The following is a 23,047-nucleotide window of genomic DNA, read 5'->3' as shown; positions in this document are numbered from 1 at the left end:
GCTAAATCACACTGAATTTAATGGGAGGTAAGTATGGGACTGGTATTTAATGGGAGATATGTGAGAGCTTTGCTGAACTGGGGATAATGTGATAAGATTCAAGAAGTCCTTGAATGGAGAGTTTTTTCTTCTAGTTGCTAGTAGTCAAAATCACTTCACTTTTACTTTTGTTTTTTCTTCTTCTTTGTTTTAATTTCTAGCATTCATCATTTCTGTTTTTATTGTTGAAATCAGTTGAGAAAAGGTCTTTTTCTTCCTCTTATTATTTTAATTCAAGAATGAGTCTACAAAAGTTCTTTTTGTATTTCTGAACTTCTGATTTTTAATCTCTGGTTTATATATTTATGTTTTTCTTGGATTTTAGTAACTCATTTTAAAAAAATAGAGCATCTGCCCTAATCAGTTGTGTAGAATTCAAACAGAGATCATTTTCACAATGAATCACCCACCCTATGAAAAAAGTGAGGTGAAATAAAATTACTATGTGAAGGTTGAAACAGAGTAAAAAAATGTGTTTTCCAATAATAAAGCAAACTCTCTGAATAGCCATAATAATGTTTTTAATCTGTCTGGTAGCTGGTTTAAATCTACATTTCAGAGTCACACTAAGAACAGTCCCTTCCCCTCTTGTCAGCTTCCAGTTATAAAAGAATGTCATAAAAAAAATTATAAAATCCAAGATGGTTTCTTCTAATTTTATGGCTGGGGACATGGTTTTGTTTTGAAAATATTTGGTGTCCTCTCTTGCTCTCTCATATTTGTAACCGACCATATAAAGAAGTTGTACTAAAGACATCAGATTGTGTTTCTATGCCAACTCTCCCAAGATAGCATGTTTAAAAAATAGTTAGATTTGCACATGCTAGAGAATCCAGACTGACATCATGCTGTTGGTTAGTGTGTGGCCAGAACAGTCAGTAATTAGATTCTCTTGTGCCTTTGATTTATCTCTTTCAGCAAGAGTATAAAGTTTGGAAGCAGACTGAGACTTGCCCTTTTTTAGAGGTGTCAGTAGAGGGGAAAAAGTCTTTCCTTTCCCATATCTCCCATATACCATGGCTCATATCCAAGGCCAGGTCACAGTTACAATTCCCATTCTTTTTTGTGAAGTGCAGGCCACCCGAGAGGACAGATCTACACAGCTGTGATGAGAGAAGCCTAGTGTATCATCCTGAGCAACAAGCACGTTCCTCTTGATAACACAGTGTAGGGAGGGGTCTCCATAGCTCTGGACCCAGAGTTTGAATCTGCTGTGCCCATGACCTTGCCATTTCTCACTGTTGCCTGGTGGTTTCCTCAGAGGTGTCTCCTCCTGGCCATATTTCTCCTGGCTCAGGAAAGCATGGCTAGGGCATGATTCAGAGGAGTGACATACTCTTCTTTAGAAGGTTGGGAAGTTCTCCTGGAGGAAGCTATGTTGGATGTGCTTCCCTATATGTCTGGTAAGGTGGGATCAGAGGGTTGCACTGTCTAATGATTGCTTTCTCTTGCTCAGCTGCTGCAGCTACATTGGGGTCCAGAAGCATTCACCAGTGCTGCCTTATTCTGCTTGCAGATATGGGTCCAGCAGTGAGGTACATCTGTGTGAAAGAGAGGATGATTCAGTGTCTTAGATGTTGCTCCAGCTCCTAGTGGCAAACTCCTTTCTCCACCTGCTCAGCATGCTCTGAGAGCAGGAAGGCACTCCTCCAGGCCCAGTGCTGGCCTGTGCTGATTACTGCCCTTTCAGCTCATGGTTCAGGGGACAGCCCAGATCAGAAGCCATTTCCAGTAGACACTTCGACTGTACACTGTTTTGCTGGGAGGGGAAAGATCACTTCCCTGGACCTGCTGTCTACACTCTGACTAATGCAGCCCAGGAATGTCGTTGGCCTTTCTTTTGGCTGCAGGGGCACATTGCTGGCTCGTGTTATGCTTGTCCACTAGGACCTCTGGATTCTTTTCTGTGAAGCTGCGGGTATGGATATGTGCCACATCTTTTGCCCTCTGGGTCTGTTTAATTTACTAGTATAGACATAGTCAGACAGACCCAGCTACATGAGGAAAGGATTATTACCCTCCAGATCTTAATTTTAGTGGCATGGAGAAATACAAAAAACATGCAAAAAATATATGTGCTTTAAATTATGAAGAATTAATACAGAAATATTTTCCGAATTTCAGCTATTATTCCGAATATTGGGTATTAGCTGCTACTGGTAGTTTCACAAGGAGAGGAGGTTATGCTAAGTCAGCATTATTGTGTGTTGAGGCAGAACTAGCCTACTGTGGCTGAATAAAGGCTGTGTGTTTTGAGCAAAGTTTTCAAAAAAAGCCACGTTCTTCTCTTTTTCTGGGTTACCGTTAATTAAAAACAGCTCACGTTGATGCAAAATCTTCTTTTGTGAGTGGCACTGTAATACACTGAATTAATCATTTAGGGGATTTTTCTCTGACAATAACAATGACTTCACACAGGAATAAAGATTAGTCAAAATACTTTTATCTATGCAGAACAGTTGCATATTTTGAGACAAATTTGTGTGCGTGAAAGTACTTCAAGCCTGAACTCAGTAGCTTCAGTTGAATTTTTGCCAGTGTCTAGTCTTAATTGCAAAATCACCTCTCCATGAATACCCAGAACAAAGTCTAAACTACCAAAAACTGAGGAGTTTCCGCTGACAATTTTCACTGACTTGAACAGGGCTGAGATTTTAACAGAGCTAAGATTCTACAGGGGTTTAGGTGGTGCCTACATTTTGTGATGCCATTTGGATTCAGGCAAAAAAAAAAACCCTAATAAAAAATTCTGTCATAGAAAGCTACACACATTATATTATTTTCTCAATGACTGTCTTTCAGGCCATTATCAAAATATGCCTTAACTCAAGTTAGCTCTACAAAATAACACTCAGCTTGAGTCTAAACTGCCCAAAATCTGAGGTCACACATGAAAAACTGTCACACCCAGCTCTTGGACATGCAGCTGCATGCTGAGATTCAGTAGCCCTGTACACTGTCATTCCTGTCCTGGATAGTCCTCCATCAGAAAGACACTGCTGTGGTGCCATGTAATTCCTCCAGTCATTCTGAGGCTGTTCAGGGTGAACAAAGAGAAGAGACTTCAGTAAATGAGAGAGTGAATAGTATTCTTTAAGGTTTCAGTGCTCCGAATACAACTTTGTGAATTCTCACAGTTTCCTTTACATTACACAGACCAAAAATAATGGGAGAAACAGCCAGAAAAAATACATTTCCAGTCTTTCTGCCAGTTTCTTGTTACCTATTAATCTCCACTGCTCACTACTGACATGTTCAGAGTGAGTATCAGATCCATTCTGGCCGTCGGATGATCTCAGGAACATCATATTCAAACCCTGTTGGCAGCATAAACAAGTAACCTTCGTCTTTTTGCCTGTGTGAGAGAATAGATATTGCCATACTCTTTCTTGAACCGAACCTCTGTTTGACTTACTTAATTTATAAATAAAAATTTTCACATCTAACAAATAGAGTAGGAGGTGATTTTATGTGGCCAAGAGATACAGAGACAGTGCCAAGAGGAATGAATCCTAGGAGAATGGAAAGGAGATGTTTCTTGAGCAACCAACAGTAAGATTATTGTTCAGAAGAAATAAATTTTGAGGAAAATGTAACATTTCTGATCATAGTGTTGATTCTGTTGTTTGACTGGGATAGGAGAAAAGAGGGGCATACAGCATTATTTTTTGCTTATGACATCTGCGTGAATCCACATTAGATCCTGGAAGTCGGTGGAAAGCTCTCCATTCCCTCCCCTGGTACTTAAGCCTTTAAGAGGGCCCAACCAGTTTTCATCCTGCACTAGGACTGATCAAAAATAAAAGCAGATTTTAAATCTTTGCTTTTAAAAAGTGAAATATTTCAGTAAATATGAAGGTATCGGTCTTTCTGAAAGTCAAACTGTTGCAAGAACAAGGAGATAGGCTAGTTTGTGTTATCTTATGGGGCCATGTTGTAAAGACTATGAAAGATGGCTGTCAATGAATTTTTCAAAACTTTGTTCATGACTAAATGCTTCTTCCAGACAATATCAGAAACCCTAGTTTATCATTTTAAATGTAGTTCACAGTTTCTTGTGGCATTCTCTTTCCTCTAGAAAAAACAGTTTGAGGACTGAACATACTTTTATTTGAGTTGAGCTAGGCTTAGACTCTTTTCTCCATATATATCTGAAAATTGCTGTCATGTAGTAACAGCAAAGTGACATTGAAATAAAGATACATTTGCTTTAGTTCTTATTGTGATAGGGGGCCTATTTTGAACCATGTAGCTTCAGGAATCATATGGCTATACTGCAAAATAGAAAAGTATTTTCTTATCAAGTCTAAGGATGCACAGATGACAGTATATGAATGGAATACATGGCTTATTTTATGACCAAAATGCTCTTCTGGTGGAATTAAAAATCCTTTCCAGGTACACGACAGATAATCCCAAACCAGATTTTTTGTGCCATATAAAAGAACTTTTGAATCATAGTTTCCAAATTATGTAAAGCATAAAACCACTAGTTCATGATATATTCGTTACTAAAACCATGTCAGAAAAAAGTACAAAACCAAGAAGATGTGAATTTTTTTTTCTGAAGTTCTATGAGATATGGAGTTTAGAATGTTCTTTACTGTGTGTATGAACATAAACACTTTCAAAACAAAGGCAAGTGCAGGGTCCTACACCTGGGGAAGAATAACCCCCAGCACCAGTACAGGTTGGGGGTTGACCTGCTGGAAAGCAGCTCTGCCGAGAAGGACCTGGGAGTGCTGGTGGACACCAAGTTAAGCATGAGGCGGCAATGTGCCCTTGTGGCCAAGAAGGCCAATGGTATCCTGGGGTGCATCAGGAAGAGTGTTGCCAGCAGGTCGAGGGAGGTGATGCTCCCCCTCTACTCAGCCCTGGTGAGGCCACATCTGGAGTACTGTGTCCAGTTCTGGGCTCCCCAGTACAAGAGGGATGTGGCACTACTGGAGCAAGTCTAGCGAAGGGCTACAAAGATGATTAGGGGACTGGAGCATCTCTCTTATGAGGAAAGGCTGAGAGAGCTGGGCCTGTTTAGCCTGGAGAAGAGAAGGCTGAGAGGAGATCTTATCAACGTGTACAAGTATCTGAAGGGAGGGTGTCGAGAGGATGGGACCAGACTCTTTTCAGTGGTGCCCAGCGACAGGACGCGAGGCAACGGGCACAAACTGAAACACAGATACTTCCATCTGAACATGAGGAAAAACTTTTTCACTGTGAGGGTGACAGAGCACTGGCACAGGTTGCCCAGAGAGGTTGTGGAGTCTTCTTCTCTGGAGATATTCAAAACGCGCCTGGACGCAATCCTGTGCAATGTGTTCTAGGTGACCCTGCTTGAGCAGGGGGGTTGGAGTAGATGATCTCCAGAGGTCCCTTCCAACCTCAGCGATTCTGTGATTCTGTGAAAACCTCTGTTTCCTTCTACTCTCACCTCCATATACTTTTCTTGAGCCAGTGCTCAGATCATATTTCCCTTTTTAGTTTGTATAGTAATTAAAGATTTGACTTATGCTCAGAAACCTATGCTTTATAGCATGTGGCTGCAAAAAGTGCATTTTGGTTAATTTGCAAGAATACTTTATTGATAGTGTATTTTCTTTTACATCTGGTTAGTCTTTCTTCTATGATTTCCTTGCTTTCCAGTCTCCAAGTTATCTTTAGTTTCTGGCTGTAATTTCTGGAAGCTCTGAAGCACGTTCATAATTTAAACCACATGAGCATTCCTATCGAAGTCTCATTACGTAGCTTCCTGAATCAGGACCTGTGATTGCTAGTACATATGTACAGTATTGCTGGGCAGAGAAATGTACTCTCAGTTACCATCTTTCAGCACTTAATCAGTGTGACTATGAATAGTTGCAAGCAGTGAGAACAGATTTAGAGTTGTGACCCATCTCATGGTAAAGAAGTTTGACAGCAAATCCTCTCATTTACCTCATTGCAGCAGTATTATGAGTGAAATTCACTCAGAGGTCGAAAGTGCCATTACAAAACTTTTGCATTGCTGCTTCTTACTTCAAAAGTATTGTGAGGCTTTACTTAGAATTTCGTTGAATGTAGGCTACGCTATAGGTTGGTCTTTTTCAGAAACTAACCCTCCCCTGTGCAAATAAAGAAATACCCTTCTTCTAGAACAACTGTACCACCATTTCTTAATTTAAGAAAAATAAAGAAAAAAAAGTCTTCTAGATGAATGGAACAGATTCATTCTTCATAAGCATACACAGAAATAATGTGTAAAAAAAGCTGACAAATTGCATATATTTCTCTTTTCTAGGGCCTTCCTGGCAAAGATGGACCCACAGGGCCACAAGGACCTCCTGGCCCAGTGGTGAGTGTTGCCCATGGAATCTGTTACTATAAAAGTCAGCAGGACTTTGGGGGATTGTAGGTCACAGTCTGTTATCTAGCTTTCAGAAGACAGACCAAGGCCAAGGGTTGTCCTTGGAAGTTGAAATTCTCACATGACTCATGTGGTTGGCAGAGCTCCTCATCCGGTGTAATTTCTTTCCATTCTTACTTAGCTCAAGAAAAAACGTCTCCCGTAGGGAGGAAAGACAGTTGTTCCATCAATAGATTGATAGTTTGCATTCAGTCAAGTAACTGCACCGTATAAAGGGAATTAATGCTCTTTGCAAGACTGAATACAAGACTGAAATCTGTTTTTGTAAGAAATTCCAATTTGGACTTGTTAGTTGAAGTGAACCAATGAGTTTTGCTTGGTCCTGCATTGCTGGAGGTGTTTGCAAGTATTCAGATGCTCTCATAGAGTCATCAAGAAAGACAACAGAGGCCACATGCAGCCTTCAAAACAAGACCTGTGTTTGAGGGCAATGCTTTGCCCTTAGCCTCTGGAATTAGTCTCATTCTTCTCAGCTGGGGCAGTTAGAGGCAAGGTTAATGCCTTCTTGGTGGAAAGTAGTTTTAAGTTCAGCAATCGATGCCTGGGAAAACACCCAATATGAGTTCATTTTTCTCAAGTATTTTTCTCAGGGCTGTGCTTTCAGTGCTCTTTTTCCTGCAATATGTGCTTCTCTGTTGTCTTTTCTCCTAGCATCTCTGGTCTTTGACTGGCAAACCTGTTTATGCCTGGGAGATGTAGCTGCTATGTTGGTTCCCTGCAAATACCTTTCTCTTTGCATTTTCTTGCTGTTTACTTAGCTCATATTCAGCTGAGTCCTTGGAAAAGTGTTCTTTATTATCCTCATTTAATCTGAATGGAAATATCTGTCAAGCCCCAAAACTGATCAGCATTGGTGGAGTTGCCCAGTCTGTGGTAACCTGTTGATTAGGAGCAATGCAAACACCAGCGACATTTGTAGTAGAGATGTATTGAGGCATAAGCCATTTTCTTTGTGATATGGAATATTTAAACTCCAATAGCCAGATTTTTGCCAATATGGTCCCATACTTTGCATGTAGATCAGATGAAATCAAAGATTATCTGAATAAGGGTGTCAAAATCCGGACCTGAAGTTGCAGTTTTGTTGTTAACATGGAAGCATTGTCTGTGTTTGGATTTACCAGTTTAAAGTATTTCAACATAAAAACAATATATCATGTAACTTGAAGTGTTAAATTGTTTTATTACAGTTGAGCAGATCAGGAAACAAGACAGACTATTACATTTACATTAATTACAAGAAAATAGATATTAAAAGGGAACATCCTATGTACAGTCTCCTGATTTTTACTCCTCCTCATCTGAATGCTGAACTAATAAACTTAAGTACCAGTAGCTCCTAAATCAAAAATAACAGAACAAAGCAGTTCAATAGCTGTAAGCCATTCATTTTTAGTTTTGAATGGAGACTGTCATTATCTAGTGAGTCACAGTACCTCATGGAATGTGTTAAAATGCTTAGTTTTTATTAGAAATTTCTCATTTGTGATACAGTTTAAAGTCTAGTGCATAAGGTTTCTCCATATTGGTCTAGAAGCAGGTGATGAGGGCAGGTTACATGGTGCTCAACAACTTGGCAGCCCATGAAATTAGGCTGTGGCCCCCATGGGTTGGGGTCGGGGTTAGGGGGGCCTGTGGTTGGGCAGGGCGAGGGCCGTGGCCAGGCTGGAGCCAGCACCGCTACAGCATCGCAGGGCAGGGACTGATGGCCCCGAGCTGGGCTGAGATGGGAGGCCCGCGGATGTGACAGGGCCAGGAAGGGCTGGCAGCGCCCACGGGGCCAGGACATTTCGTTCCTCTATAGAGCAGGAGACAGAGGAAGTTGGCTAGCAACCCTAATGATTTTTCTCAAATTCAGAAATGGACCTTTTTATCCTGATTTTTTGTGAGGATTGTTAATTCTTAATGTATTTCTATATCAATGTGTTTCTTTCTTTTAAAAAAAGAAGAAAAAAAAGAAAAGAGTTTGCATGTGTTTTACTGTTATTTCAGTCATTTGCCCTTAGGATTTTATAAAGGACCACACTTAGCCACAAAATTTGTAGCCTTCTTGCTTTGACATTTACCTGTGCTTAACAGTGCAACTACAATAACAGGTTCTCTTAATGCTTAAGTGAAAGAGTAGTGCTTTGTACAGTTACTCTCCATCACACAGTTATTTCTGTCAATAGGCTTCATGGGTGTTGATTGTCATCACCGCTAAGTATTTGCTTTCTTTTTTCTATGTAGGGAATACCTGGTGCTCCAGGTGTTCCAGGTGTTACAGGAAGCCAAGGGCCACAGGGTGATGTTGGAGCTCCTGTGAGTAAAATAAATTAATATTGCTATATTTGCTATTGTTGCATTAATTGGTTTCTGATCTTTGCTTTTACCATTGCACAGAGCTACAGAATATTTGTAGCTCATGATCTGTTTACAATTAGTGGGTAGCAAACATCACATTGGTCTTTCTTTGTTGATTTTTTCATACTTAAATTTATTTGTTGATTTTGCAAACAGTGTTTGGAATATAGGGATGAAAGAGTCAAAAGACAAGGTTAAAACACAAGTTTAAAAACATAACAGGATGTGGATTTGTAGTCTGTGTGTAATTACATTCTCCTTTTTTTCCTTTGTATTTCAAACAACTCTTAGGAAAATAAAGTATGCTATTTATTAACCTGAATATTTCCAAAATAACTTCATTCTGATTTTCAAGCTGGATTGTAAAAACTATTGCATGAATGAAAAACTGACTTGTGGTTACTCTTAATTTACATCAGGGCAACTGACAGAAAGATCACGCCTTTTTCTATAATGTCATTATAGATTTCAGCTGCAGAACAGTTGACCACCAACTTCAGTGAGTGCAAAATTACACCCTCAATTTTACCAAGAGAAGCTCTAGTACTAAGTTTGTCTTTCAAATGTCATTTTCTTTATTATCAAAGAAAACAGTTTAACTACAAGAAGAGAGTCCAGCTATAAAATTAATGTGTAAATTACGTAAAAGGTACAGTTTTGGAAGATTTTCAATGACCTTTTTTTCTCTGCAACAGTTCAGATAATTTGTTCTATTATAAAATTTGAACATTTGGTTAATTATAAAGCCTGGTCAAATTTTTTCCATATATCAAAGTGAATGTTGTATTTAATTTTAAAAGGCAGCTGAACATGACAGTGTGCACTTCTGACTTGATTTGTAGACTAGACTTTTTTTGCTTTGGAGATTTAGTCCAATGCAAGCATTTTTATTTGGCTAAATGGGGGAATGAAATGACTGATAATATATAAGCAAAGATGATAACCTAGTGCCCAGTTCTGCATAGTTTCTCAGTGTAATCATGAAGGCTATTAAAGAGATTTGATGAGCTATGGAACTTATTACTATCAATGTATAACATGTTGACTCTTTAGTTCCTGTCCAAACACATGTTTCAGATATTGAACTAAATTTCCTGGAGTGTAGATATTCCTGTGCATCATGTAAGCCTTGCACTATGAATGTTTAAACTCTTAACAGTTCTGAAAAAACAGCTAGGTGGGTGAAAAATAATTGAATTTCAATAAATGTCTTTCCAAAAATTAGGATAGAAGTCTAGAAAGAATCTTGCAGTGATTTTAGGACTTTCTTCTTTCCCAAGATATGCCTCAACCATGCATCAGTTGCCTGGTTACCTCTTCATACAAACCTTTCCTCATTTTAGCAGTTACTGAGAGATGTTTAACCTGCCCTCAAAAACCTCCATTGGAAAAGTTGTAACTGCTTTAGACAACGTACTCCAGTGCATAATCATCGTGGCCATTGATACAGTATTACGCTATCTCTAATGTCATACTTAATTTTCTTTGCAGTATAATCCTATTGCTGACCCTGTTCATAGTGGATACAGATACTTGGAGCAACAAACGCTACAAATTTCAGGCTGATGTTTTGTCTCCCATCAGTCTTCTCAGATTCATATTAGATGCATTTCATCCATGTGAAATGCATCACCTGGTCTCCTGCCCTTGCTGCCTTTTTAGTCTACAGAATTCAGTATGTGAATGAATAAGTCACAAGAGAGCAGAAGTTCCTTCTCTTTCCCCCAAGACGGCTGTTACACTCCTGTAGTGGTAATCTGCTCAGGAAACACTGCTCACTTGTCCCCAGGAGTTCAGACACAAAGTGAGGAAAAACTGAGAGGTCAGAAACCCCTGGGAGAGTTGTTATCTCTTTGGAATTGCCAAGTTGCATACTGAAATGGAAAAAGTATGTTATTATATTATTATATTATATTATATTATATTATGTTATATTATTGTCACATAGTATCCTGAAACTTTGTGTGTTGGGGATTTTTTTGCTTTCACTGTATTGTTGTAAGGGAGACTATATCAAGGGTTTCAAAGTTTTGAGGTAGAAAAAACAGAGAATTGATATCGTATTTAATTTTTTCATAGGGTGCTCCAGGGGCTAAGGGTGAAAGGGGTGAGCGGGTAAGTCTTACACTTGTATGTGAGCCACCTTTTTTTTTCTTTTTTTTTTCCTGGTCTGACCTTGTATCTCATATTAAAAAAAAAAAAAAAAAAAAACTTTTCTCCAACCATTTATGTTTCTCTGTGTTCACAGACCCAATAGAGTTCTGTGTTCAGTCAGGCAAACTTTCCTCCTTTCTCAGGCATTGTCTTAACATGTAGCTACATTAATGTTTTGAAAGTGAGGAGTATGTGACGTTAAGCATGTCCCCAAATCTCTCATTAGGGTTATCTTCTCAGACCTCTGCTGACTGAAAACAGTAATGGGAACCAGGGAAATACCCAAACTTTTTTGGCTTTTTTCCTCATCTGTGAGAATATACTCTCTCAGGGATAATAAATGTCTTTCATTGCTCTGAATATTTTCAAGAGAGAAATGATAAAAAACAGTGTGTTATTATACTGCTGCTGTTGTTATCCAGGGTGATCTCCAGTCCCAAGCAATGGTGCGTGCTGTTGCTCGTCAAGTGTGTGAACAACTCATCCAGGGTAAGTACATCGATAGTTCATATGTTCCTATCTCTAGAATGGATCTCTTCCTGCCAGTTCCTTATAAATATGATGCTTTTCACAGCATCCAAGGGGATCTGTTGGTTTTAGGCTACACAGGATTTATGTTCAGCTAGATTTATGTTCAACTGGATTTATGTCTAACTAGAATTGATTACCATCAGGCATCAAAAATGCTGTAATTGTCTCCAGGCTATTAGAATATACAGAAGGTTTTGCTATAACAATTTTAAAATTTTTATAGACATAAAATACCAGAAAAACCACCAAAGCAAAGAAATGTAATTCTACACAATAGCTCTTCCTCTCGTCTGTGTATCCCTAAATCACTATTTCTCCACCAACAAGCACAAACATCATATTATCAAAATTCGCTAACATGACAGACCACAGCCTTGGGGACCTGCCAGTGCTCTGTTCAAACATAGCTGAAACAGATTCTCCAGTGCAACTTGAAAATGATGACATTTTTTCCTGCTAGGTCATATGGCAAGATATAACTCAATTCTGAACCAGATTCCAAGCCAGTCTGTCTCGACACGAACCATTGCAGGACCTCCTGGGGAACCAGGTCGGCCAGGGTCTCCAGGGCCACAGGGTGAGCAAGGATCACCAGGCATGCAAGGGTTTCCAGGAAGTCCTGGTCAACCAGGAAGACCAGGAGAAAGAGGTAGGCTTCATATTTCACATGTACAAAAAGTACCTTACCTTTTCTGATACAATTAAATGGCTTTTTTCCCCGGTCTAAATTTATCATGAGAACAAAAGTTTTCTTGATACTTGATTGGTGAGCTCAACATAGACCATAATGAAAGCTCTGGAAACTTTCAGTCCTGAAAGTAATGCAGGCTTTGCAGGATGTGATGTGGCAGGATCAGGCTGAGGTTTGATGCCTCCAGTGCTGAAGACTGGTGATGTCTAACTGGGCACATCACATCATGCTTGCATTTTAGGAGGTTCTGAAGTGAGATGGAGCTGTGAATGTATAAACAAAGGAGATTTTGAAGAAAATCAGCATGAAAACTGAAAGGTTAGTGCTGGTGAAAGACTGAGCTTTCCTGCTAACTTTGATATGCATATCAATCTGAAGATTTCTAAATTATGAAAGGAGCAAGGTTGATCAGAAGAGAAAAAGAAGTCGTGGTTTGTAAGGGGATGGAAGGAGCAAGAACAGGAAATAGGGAAGGCAGAGAGAAATAATACAATTAACTCTCTACTTGCAAGAACTCTATTTTCTTACTTGTAGGGCTATATTCCTTCCTCCTCCTCCAGTTTTGTCCAGTAAAGAAACAAGTTCCGTGTTGTGATTTACTTTCTATCTGTGCATCACTGGGAAACTTCTGTGTACTGGACTACCTCACAGAGGTAGTACTGAGTAGATCCATGTCTGTGAAAGTGAATCCTTATCCAAGGAAGTGACTGAAAACCCAAAAGACCACCAGAAAACCCCCAAAAGAAATGTACTATTCAAGAGTAAAGAATTGTTGTTGTTATTACAAAATCTGTTAATTAGGTTTTAAAAATGAATTGTTATAAAAGCTGCTCAGTTCAGGGACCTAATAGTTCAGCAGATCATTGCACTAGCCATGAAGACCAGAGTTAAAGCATTGTTTTGAGGAGAAAGTCTCTGAGTGACGTATGAGTTTATTGGACCTTCCTTCCCCTCAGAACTGTAATTCTAATTACCATCTTCTTTTAAAAGAGGCAAGTTTTACAGTACTGACTTGTCAGATGTTGCTGAGCAAAGAGAAGACATTGTCCAGAAAGAATAAGGAAGGAGGGGGCAGGGGACAACAATGAAAGAAAATTGGAAGAGGCAGCAAATGAGTAACTGACTTTAAAAATGGTGACCTGGAGAAAATGAGTGCAGACTTCAGGGTAATTACTTCCATAATATATTAGCATATTTTAAATGTCTTCTTAGACAGGAACTATTGAGCACACAGGATATTTTGCTGGGGCTTCTGGAATGGAGGTATCAAAATGCCAGGCTATGAAAGGTAAACTTCTGACCCAGCATTTAGCATGTATCTTCTTTGTATTTGTTGTGCTGAGGTCCAGACTCTGCATGCTGTACTACACTGAAATCACAGAGGGATTAGATATAGTAGTTTAAATGAATCGTGGTGCAGGTTAGGTGATATTAATCTGTAAGAGACAACATTGGCAATAGAGTGACCACAGAAAAGGTAAAAGTTCAAATTAAAAAGAAAAAAAAGTATTAGATAGTCATAACTGAATAATGCACCATAATGTGGCCTTTGTGTTCCTACTCCTGTCTCTATAAATAGCTGATGCTAGAATGGACTGATTTTGGCAGAGAGCGCTTGTGGAGAATTTTGTGCATGGTAGAGAGCAAGCTCTTAACAAGCAGGCTTCACGAACAATAATCAGGCAGCCAGAGCTCTCTGCAGATTTTCATAATACGTGACTGATCACAGAATCACAGAATGGTTGAGGTTGCAAGGGACCTCTGGAGATCATCTAGTCCAACCCCCCTGCTCAAGCAGGGTCACCTAGAGCACGTTGCACAGGATCGTGTCCAGGTGGGTTTTGAATATCTCCAGAGAAGGAGACTCCACAACCTCTTCGGGCAACCTGTGCCAGTGCTCTGTCACCCTCACAGTGAAGAAGTTTCTTCTCATGTTCAGATGGAAGTGTCTGTGTTTCAGTTTGTGCCCGTTGCCTCGCGTCCTGTCGCTGGGCACCACTGAAAAGAGTCTGGCTCCATCCTCTTGACACCCTCCCTTCAGATACTTGTACATGTTGATAAGATCTCCTCTCAGCCTTCTCTTCTCCAGGCTAAACAGGCCCAGCTCTCTCAGCCTTTCCTCATAAGAGAGATGCTCCAGTCCCCTAATCATCTTTGTAGCCCTTCGCTGGACTTGCTCCAGTAGTGCCACATCCCTCTTGTACTGGGGAGCCCAGAACTGGACGCAGTACTCCAGATGTGGCCTCACCAGGGCTGAGTAGAGGGGGAGCATCACCTCCCTCGACCTGCTGGCAACACTCTTCCTGATGCAGCCCAGGATACCATTGGCCTTCTTGGCCACAAGGGCACATTGCTGCCTCATGCTTAACTTGGTGTCCACCAGCACTCCCAGGTCCTTCTCGGCAGAGCTGCTTTCCAGCAGGTCAGTCCCCAACCTGTACTGGTACATGATGCCAAATGTTGAGATTGTTTTACTGTATTTACAGCCTAAAATGAGATTGTTTTAAGAATTGAGAATCTATGGATAAACTTAAAGACAAAATGATTGGTTAGTTTATTTGGAGTGGAAATGGTTTTTAGCTCAGTCACATAACAGGAATCTGTAACAGAACCTGCAAGGAAGAGGAAGGAGCTCATTCAGAATCTAGGAAAAATTACAGGATAGTTTATTACTCCTTGAGGATCTAATTTCTTCAGAAACAGCTGAAACTTTGGACTGATGAGTGATTGATGTAATAGTAGTTTATTTAACAGAAACACATCATGGCTTTCTGAGTTGCACAGACCCTAGGAGATTTCAGAATCCATTTCCACAGAGATTGCTCTAGTCTGCCCCCAAAACAGAACAGTAAAAGGTAAAAATTAGTTTTACCAGCTTTGTGGTAGTGGAAATTAATAAGTTTTTTGTATATTCCCAGTTCTCACTGCCTTCCCAACTACATATCATACAGTGAATTAGCAGGTAAGAATGATCCTACTTGTGGACTAAAGTCTACTCAGTTTCCAGTGACTAGAGAAAGGAGGATAAATGGACTCAAAACCCATCCTTTGCTGTGGTCTCAAGCATTGTTTGCATTTATCTTTTTCATAAAGTCACAATTTATAGTCCTGTCATGTCCAGCCAGCCACTTAGAAGTCTTTATGAACAATATGTTTCTTTTTGTCATTTTTGTTGTATATGAAGTTAATTTTATGTTCAAAAACAGTGCCAGATTAGCAACACTGAAAGTCAACTTCCAAGAGTGGCAGCAGTACCAGCAGAGCATACTAAAAAATAATAGACTAATTAGAAGAAGAAGAAGAAAAAAAAGACCTGTTTCTTTATCTAGTAGATTGTTGCTTTTTTTCCTATAGAGTTCAAGCTATCGAGGTTGCTGCAAGAACCTATTACTGGCTCTGAGCTGAATGAAAAGGTGTCGTTAGACTGGGGAGAGAGAAAGTAGGGGGAGGCTAGACATTTCCTCTCATCCACCTCTCCTGCCCGCCGAGCATTCAGTCTGCATTTGTGAGATGTGGGGACTTTTAAATGCAGAGTGGTTAGAAATTGGTTAGAAATTATGCACTGAAGAGAGCTTTGCTGGAAATGTCAGCAGTGAAAGATCTTGAAATCAGTGAACTTCCTTGCTAACTTGCCTGGCCAATAGCTTCTTTCCCCTTGTTTCCTTTGTCACTCTGCCAAGCATTAATCAGAGTTTTTGGAAGGAGGCTCGGAGTGAGAGAGTGTCTTTGAGTTGTGCTAGAAACCTCCACTTGAACTTCCAGGCCCAGGGCTTCCCGTTCCTTAATGTGTTCTCACTGCTAATACTCTAAGCTAGTCAGTCCAAGAAAGACCACCTCAGTGAGAAAGGGTAATTCATTCTCTTGACAAATCTAGTTCTCTGGGTCTATTGCCAGTTGAGATCTTTTCTTTCAGTGTAGACATTAGTGAATGGATTGGGATCCCACCAGTGCATTTGTCATGTGGTTTTACCAATTGATTGTTGTTTTAGTTGCACGCTGTGGGGTCTTAACTGTTGTAATTTTTTTTTAATGATGTAATAAACATCTCTGGCTACCCCAATATTTTTAGCGATATTGACATTTTAGTGGTGCCCCAACACGCCATTTGAATCAGACCAATGACTTAAAGGTTAAGGAGGCCATACTGTGTCATCATTCCCCTACAGTATCTAATCCTGGATAAATTACTAGTATTTTGCTCCCTGACATATTTGCATAAATGCAGGAGTTTTGGAAACACTGATTATTCACAGCACTGATTTCTATTTTTATTTTTAATAGTTTCAACAGCTTTTGTTTTAATTTTCTGTTTATGAACAGGGACTTAAATAACTAGTGTCTGGTTTCTGAGTATTCTGGAAGAATTTGGACTTTTCCAGTCCAAATTTTTTCAGTTGTTTTTATAACATCTAGATGTTTTTTCCAATCCTGAGTGAAATTATAAAATCAGTAGTAAAAATTACACTGGTGCGCTGCTAGCTTTCAAATGCTGTGAAAATGCCGTTCTTTTTTTACCACTGGGTGGACTTCTGCTCTTATGACTTGTCCTGAAGTGATGTGCAAAACTTGTGGCTGCTGATTCCATCCTGCTATTATGAAAATATAATAAATACCTAAGCTGTCACTGTGAAAGTCACTATTCTCAACCACAGCTGCATACATATTTGCTTCCTGGCTTCATATGAAAGAGCTAGTTAAATGTGTGTTATCAAAAACCACGTTTACAGCTCTGATGGCTAAATTCTAATTGAGTTAAATGGAAGTTTTGCCAGTTGAGTCAATTAAATAATTTGTTTCCAATTTTAGTTTCATATGGGTAAAAAATCACCGCATGTTGTTATACACTATGGTTACAACTGAACACCTTTAAAAGAGGGCAATTTTGCGTAGTAGTTCAAAATTTTTTAATTGCATTACGCAACTCTCCTCAGATGACCATACTCTCTTGAAGACAAAAGTACATAAGCAGTACCTAAGATTTCTCTTTTTGCAGAAGCCATGGACAATTCATCTTCCTTTCTACAGAATGAGTTCATGATCTTGGTTTTGTTTTTAGTAACTGATACTGTCAGAGGTATCTTTAACAGAGGGTTGGAAATAATTGATTTAAGTTGCTTGTCACTTCCACAGGGCTCAACCCAAGCCACTGCTTATTTTGAATGGAGTCAAGACATACAAAAATGTTTAGCTTGAAGGGGGAGAGATGTTTTGAAGGTATTGTTGAAGTATGTCCTGAGAACAAATATGAAAAGAGTTACTAGAATTTGAAGCCAAATGAACTCAAATGACAAGTTTTGACACGCATTTTTATCCCTAACAGGGATTAACTTTTACAATAATGTACATGGAGAGCGATGGAGAGTCTGGTTGACTTTCTTTGAGCTATGCTCTAATGAAATGCAAAGGTAGACTCAATATAAAGAGAAATGGGTGAATTCTGAATGTTTTGTGATTTATAAGAGGGAGCCATTAACTATGACCAAGAGGTCTGTGAATCTGTCAGCTTACTCTCATTAAAGACCTTTGGTGGAAAGTCCTTTAAGGGAGCTTACGGAGTGCTTGTGTCTCTAATTTCTGTGAGTTTCGCCTTGGGAGTAGGTTTCCTTGCTTCAGTGTTTATGTTCTCTTTCACCTGTGTAAATTTTACTGGAAAAGAAACCAAAAGAAACCTGAAACAGACTTATACCTTGGCCTTCAGCATGTTTGCTTTAGGAACTTGATACCCAGGTGATTTCAAAGAAAGTTTGCCTTGTGAGGGAGCTTCATAAATTGTTCCACAATGAATATTTTATTCTTAGCTTGGTTAGATTTGTTCCATATTTATCATTTCTTACTGCTATAATTTCTCCTGTGAACACCATATATGGATGCATATACTTGTTTGTGTAAAAAATAATAGTTGAGTGCATGGAAGGCTGTGATTTGAAATCATTGTGGCAATTGTCTTTGTAGTCAACATTTAGTGTTATCATAGAGTAGGGTAAACAACGGCCCTTATACTAAACATCTGTGTAGATTTCAGATAGTTATCATGGGCCAGTCTTTTCGTGATCAAAGTAATCCACACATACAGACTCTGCATTTTGCAAATAGCAAACATTTCCTTACAAGGCACATATATTAAGAGGCAATTTAGATGAATTTACCATGTTAAAAACCTGCAATGAAGGTGCAAATGAAGGAATTGCAACAGAGGAGTCTCTCCATATGTTTCAAGCAAGCCAAGGCTAAACAAATTTTAGATATCTGCAGGCTGCATTTGGAATGCAGGACAAGAGGTTCGAATGAGAAATTAATCTTTAAACATGGGTGGAATTCAACTGTTGATGACAGAAGACATGTCCAGAGTGTTTTTTGGCAGTTCCCCCAGGAATATAGATGTAGGTTAGAGCATATTTCTGCCATCTAGAACTGTTTCTAGCATACACTGTGTGATACAATCATTTATCAAAGGTGTGGGATAGCACTTCACATTGAAACTGCAAGCTGTGTGCTATCCAAACGCTAGATTACAAACAGACGGCTCCTACTGGACGTGGAAGACAGAGATTCTGAGAGCAGGGATCCCATATATTGCATTGCTAAGAATCCTGAGAGAAAAGATGTTGGCAAATTTCAAAATGCCTGAGTAATTTAAACACTGAAGACGTTGACCTTCAATGAGATTTAGGAAAGGATATGGATATAAAATTGCGAAAACTTACCTTTTGGGCTCTTGATGATCTAAAAGTCTAAAACAGTCTGAACAAGACCCATAGTCATCTCATACAACCATGTGGTAGGATAGGTATGCTGTAGTATGTTAGTACATGATGGAATACAAAATACTGAATCGGATACAAATTTGGTCTGCTGCTGTTCTGAGAAGATCAAAGTGATTGTGCTAACATGGTGCTCAACCTTTGCTTTGAAACAAGGCTGTATTAGCTCAAGGCTACCGCTCCATCAATCTGGCCATATTGCCTTTAGTAATCTTGAGCTTGGCAAGAAGTTGCTCATGTCTGCCTGCAAAATACCAGGCATGAACTGACTTAGTTGTAAGAGAAAGCAGCTGGGTACAAGCAAGGTAGAAAATAGGAAGATCAAATGTGAGGGATGCTTGAAAGAAGAGATGGTGGTGCTAGTACCTCTCCAATTTTTCTCCAGTGGCAAAATGGTTAGAGCACCACTGCAGGAAATTTGAAGCTGCATCCCTTTCTCACCTACTCCTGCCACCACTGTGAGAAGGTCTTGTGGTCCTGCTTGTCAAATATATGCTTCTGTGTTTTGGATATTCGATACTAGAGCAAGGTCTGAAACAAGCTCTCCCTCTCCCCTGGTGAGTTTTTAAGAATTTAGGCTAGAGAGCCGCTCTTGATCTTTCTGGCCTAATGCATCCTGAGAAAGTAGTCGGAACCACTGAGTAGAGGAAAATATATAATCATATCTAAGCTATATCACCTTTTGCTGGCTGAAAATTTGCAGTAGATTTTCAGGATTGTCTACATTTGGACATCCAGGATTTCTGGAAATACAGTAGCTGGATTTGAGCTATGTGCAGTCAGCCTGCACAAGAGCTTACTGGTGTGTGTGTGCATGCAGTTCTGTCTGGGAAATCCTGAAAAATATAGGATGATCATAAGGGGGAGCAACCTCATCTTGGCTGAGTTTTGTGTGAGAAGAGACCACGCCACCTACACCTTGCAGTGCTGTGCAGCACTGGTTTCACTAAGGTAGCTCTGACCTGCATAGCTACATCTACCCAATACAAGTAGTAGCATGCAGGGGCACTAGCTTGGAACTGAAATCATCGTAGCTGCATCTGCATGGTTGTTCATCCAGAGTCTGTTTCTTGCCATGAAGTCTTGTCTCTTATCATGGTTTATAAGCGTGGGCAGAGTACCACAGGCCTGTGACTGTATTGCTCTGCTTCTGATATTTGCTCGGACTCCATAAGCACAGTTGTGATGAGTGATAGCTTAGACATACCTGCTAGCCATGTAACTCTGGAGGAATGCTCTGTGGTAATACTGTGGTGGTTCTTGTATGTGTCAGATGAGATGGTATCAGGGTTGTGAAGCACTGATGTTACTGCAATAGCCTCAGTATTAATTCATGTCCCGCTTTGCACCACTCTGTGCTGTCCAGCCTCTCCTGTTCTGAGCTGCCCCATCCTGCTGCATCTCTGCCTCTGCTACCTTCCACACTGTCATGCCAGTTCTGCTGACTTAGTTTGGCCACGTTACTGGAGACACTGGAGACCTCCTAATGGAAAATATTGTATAATGTGATTATGATTTTATAATTTCTTAATGAAAACAATAATTGGTCACTGAAAGACATTAAAAAAAAAGGGTGACCAATCAAAGGAAATAAAAGGTATAAAATGGAAACAGAAAATACTTAAACTGTACCAGAACAGTGGCAAAAAGCCTTCTAAAGTGTGAGGTAAGACAAAGAACTTGTTATGTGTTGGTTAAAAATGATGTGCTCAGTAAGGAGTAACTGAGTGCAGTCGTGTGGCCTGTGTTTTCCAGGAGGAGTTAGATGATATATTGCCCTTGAAGCCACCTGTTCTGTAGCAGACCTAGCAGATACTGAATCTCCTGCCTGGTGTGAATTAAAATCCCTGAGGATGCTGAGTGTGAGGCCTAGGTTCTTCTCAAGTCTTCAGCTGGGGAAGAGATCACAGGAAATATGAATTTCACTGCCTCCATTCCTGTTCTCAGTTCCTAACATCTCCTCCCCGAAGAACTAAGGGAAGTAATTTATATAGGCCCAGATGAGGACCTGCTTGGCCCTGACCTTGGAGAGGAGGCACTGAACTAAAGTGTGCAGAGAGCAGAAGGTGGAGCTGGAAGCTGTCCATGGATGGCGTGGGCTCTGCTTTCAGTGCCGTCAGTGCAGTGCTTTCATATGCTGACTTACAATGTAAACCACTGTGCAGTGTCACATCTCCAGCAGGTTAACAGTTCTCTAAAGCTACTGTTGCTTTTCAAATAGCATATCTGCAATGTATTCTTTTCTTGGCCTTTCCACTCCCCCTTTGCTCATGCTGTCATCAAAAGCCCAACTGCTGTCTCAAGACATACCCATGCAACTGTTTGTCCACATTGCTTATTGGTGGACCTTTATTTCATAAACTTGAGGTGAACAGTTCTTTGTCATGGATGGGTTTTAAATTCTTTTTTTTTTCCTCAGTTAAAGTTTGTTTTTGTTTCTTTGCTTCCATCAAAAATTAACTAAGGAAGGAAAAAATCTGATGTGGCTCCTTGCAAAAAATGAGGGCCTGGACAGAGTCACCCAGGAGGTGTCTTCCAGATGTTTTTCCCTATCAGGTAACAGTTACCTGAGGAAGGAAGGAGGCCAGTCAGTTGAAATTAGAGATATACTGACCCATCAAGGGTAGCAGCTGTTTTCTGTCTACTTTGCTTTTATAAAGGTGCTCAATATTGGCTTTGATTCTGAAAGTGTGGAAGTTGTGAAGCAGTGAGAGCCATTACCAGTGCTGGGAGGTCTGGAAAATGGGGGGGAAAGTCCCACAAACTAGCTTGGATTTTGTGTCTTTGAACCATCCAAATCAAACACAGACTTTATGAGAGCTTCCAAGTCACCAGTGGAAACTCAAGGTCTGGAATTTGTAGTTTTGACACCTACTTTAGTTTGACTGCTCATTGTGATAGCTGCTGTATAGTAAGTGTTTCATAGGATGCCATCAGGGTAGTAGAGAAGGAGATGGAAAGCTGGAAGAATATAGTGCCTTTTCTGAATTACTAGATCTATGATCTCCACAGGTCAGACTCCAACAGTGGAAGTTCAGAGACATGAGCAAGTGCAAGAATGCAGCTCACAGGCTGAGCATGGTGGAACATCAGAGTTTCATAGCTGGGAAACTTCATTTTTGGGGGGCCAGATTCTGGCTGCGCAAAAACTCCTTTCTTGCACTTCAGCAGCTTAAGGCTCTGCAATAAGTCGTGGTAACGCTCTCCTTTTATTTGTAGAGCTCCTCTGCTGAACCACTGTTTGGTGGGTAAATGCTTGAAGTGAAGGGAAATTGGCTACAGCATTAAATATTCTGACTTTTCTGTGCCACACAGTAATTTATAGACAGTTTTGTGAGGCTCCAAGGATTCTTCTGGCTTACTGTAGTTGTGCCTTGGTATAGTCCAGGAGCAGCCTTCCAGCACTGCCGATGGTGCAGCCTGGAAATTGGTCTATGCCTCTACATACCGCCTTGATGAAACCACCAGGGCAGCAGGAATTTTTAAGACACCAGGAATACCACGATTCCTTTGAGCAGCTGTCAGAGAAGGGAAGAAGAAAGAATCAAATAATTCTTTACTTCCTCCTCCCTCCATCTCTCCTCTGTTTCTAAGTGAAAAATAATGTATGGAACTATAACCCTGGTTAAATAATAAGCCTTCCATATTTTTGTTCAAAATGTGGCTCTGATGAGTACTATTTCACTAGGTTTACCAGGCGAGAAAGGAGAAAAAGGCAATCCAGGCTTTGGAACACAAGGACCCCGAGGCCCACCAGGATCTACAGGTAAAGTTACCACATTAGGGGCATCTAGATTAGCCCACTCTTACCCGTTTGCAAAGCAAATTAGAATTTCATGGTTCTTCCTACACTTTTAAGGCGTAAGCAACAGAAAGTGTCATTGGTTTGGATACCTTAGTGTCATGAAGTTCTTACTATGTAATATGGCATTGCAATATTGTATGTGATGGTGTCATCAGTCACACTAATATTTTCTGTTTTCCAGCAATAAATTGCTTCTTGAAAAACTTTTTTAAACAAGTTTCTTTTTTTTTCCAGAGATGGGGTCTGGCAGAGAAAGCCATTTGTTTTCTCATTGACTCAAGACCATACCTAACTGTAACTTGAGAAAGAAATGTATATTAAGC

General features: G+C 40.0%; 1 protein-coding gene across 5 annotated transcripts in view; it reads left to right on the top strand.

The window, feature by feature from the left end:
- COL14A1 (collagen type XIV alpha 1 chain) overlaps nt 1-23,047 on the top strand; it is a 137,712-nt gene that overhangs the window by 111,602 nt on the left and 3,063 nt on the right. For all 5 annotated transcript variants that reach the window (XM_067290214.1, XM_067290210.1, XM_067290208.1 and 2 more), the window contains exons 41-46: nt 6,314-6,367; nt 8,669-8,740; nt 10,862-10,897; nt 11,359-11,425; nt 11,928-12,116; nt 22,608-22,685. In XM_067290214.1, coding sequence (XP_067146315.1) covers nt 6,314-6,367; nt 8,669-8,740; nt 10,862-10,897; nt 11,359-11,425; nt 11,928-12,116; nt 22,608-22,685 — 496 coding nt within the window. The remainder of the gene's footprint in view (nt 1-6,313; nt 6,368-8,668; nt 8,741-10,861; nt 10,898-11,358; nt 11,426-11,927; nt 12,117-22,607; nt 22,686-23,047) is intronic.

Source organism: Apteryx mantelli, chromosome 2 (genome assembly GCF_036417845.1).
Source record: "Apteryx mantelli isolate bAptMan1 chromosome 2, bAptMan1.hap1, whole genome shotgun sequence".
NCBI classification, from domain to species: domain Eukaryota; kingdom Metazoa; phylum Chordata; class Aves; order Apterygiformes; family Apterygidae; genus Apteryx; species Apteryx mantelli.
Note: the sequence above shows the minus strand (reverse complement) of the source record. Positions and strands in the feature narration are given on the sequence as shown.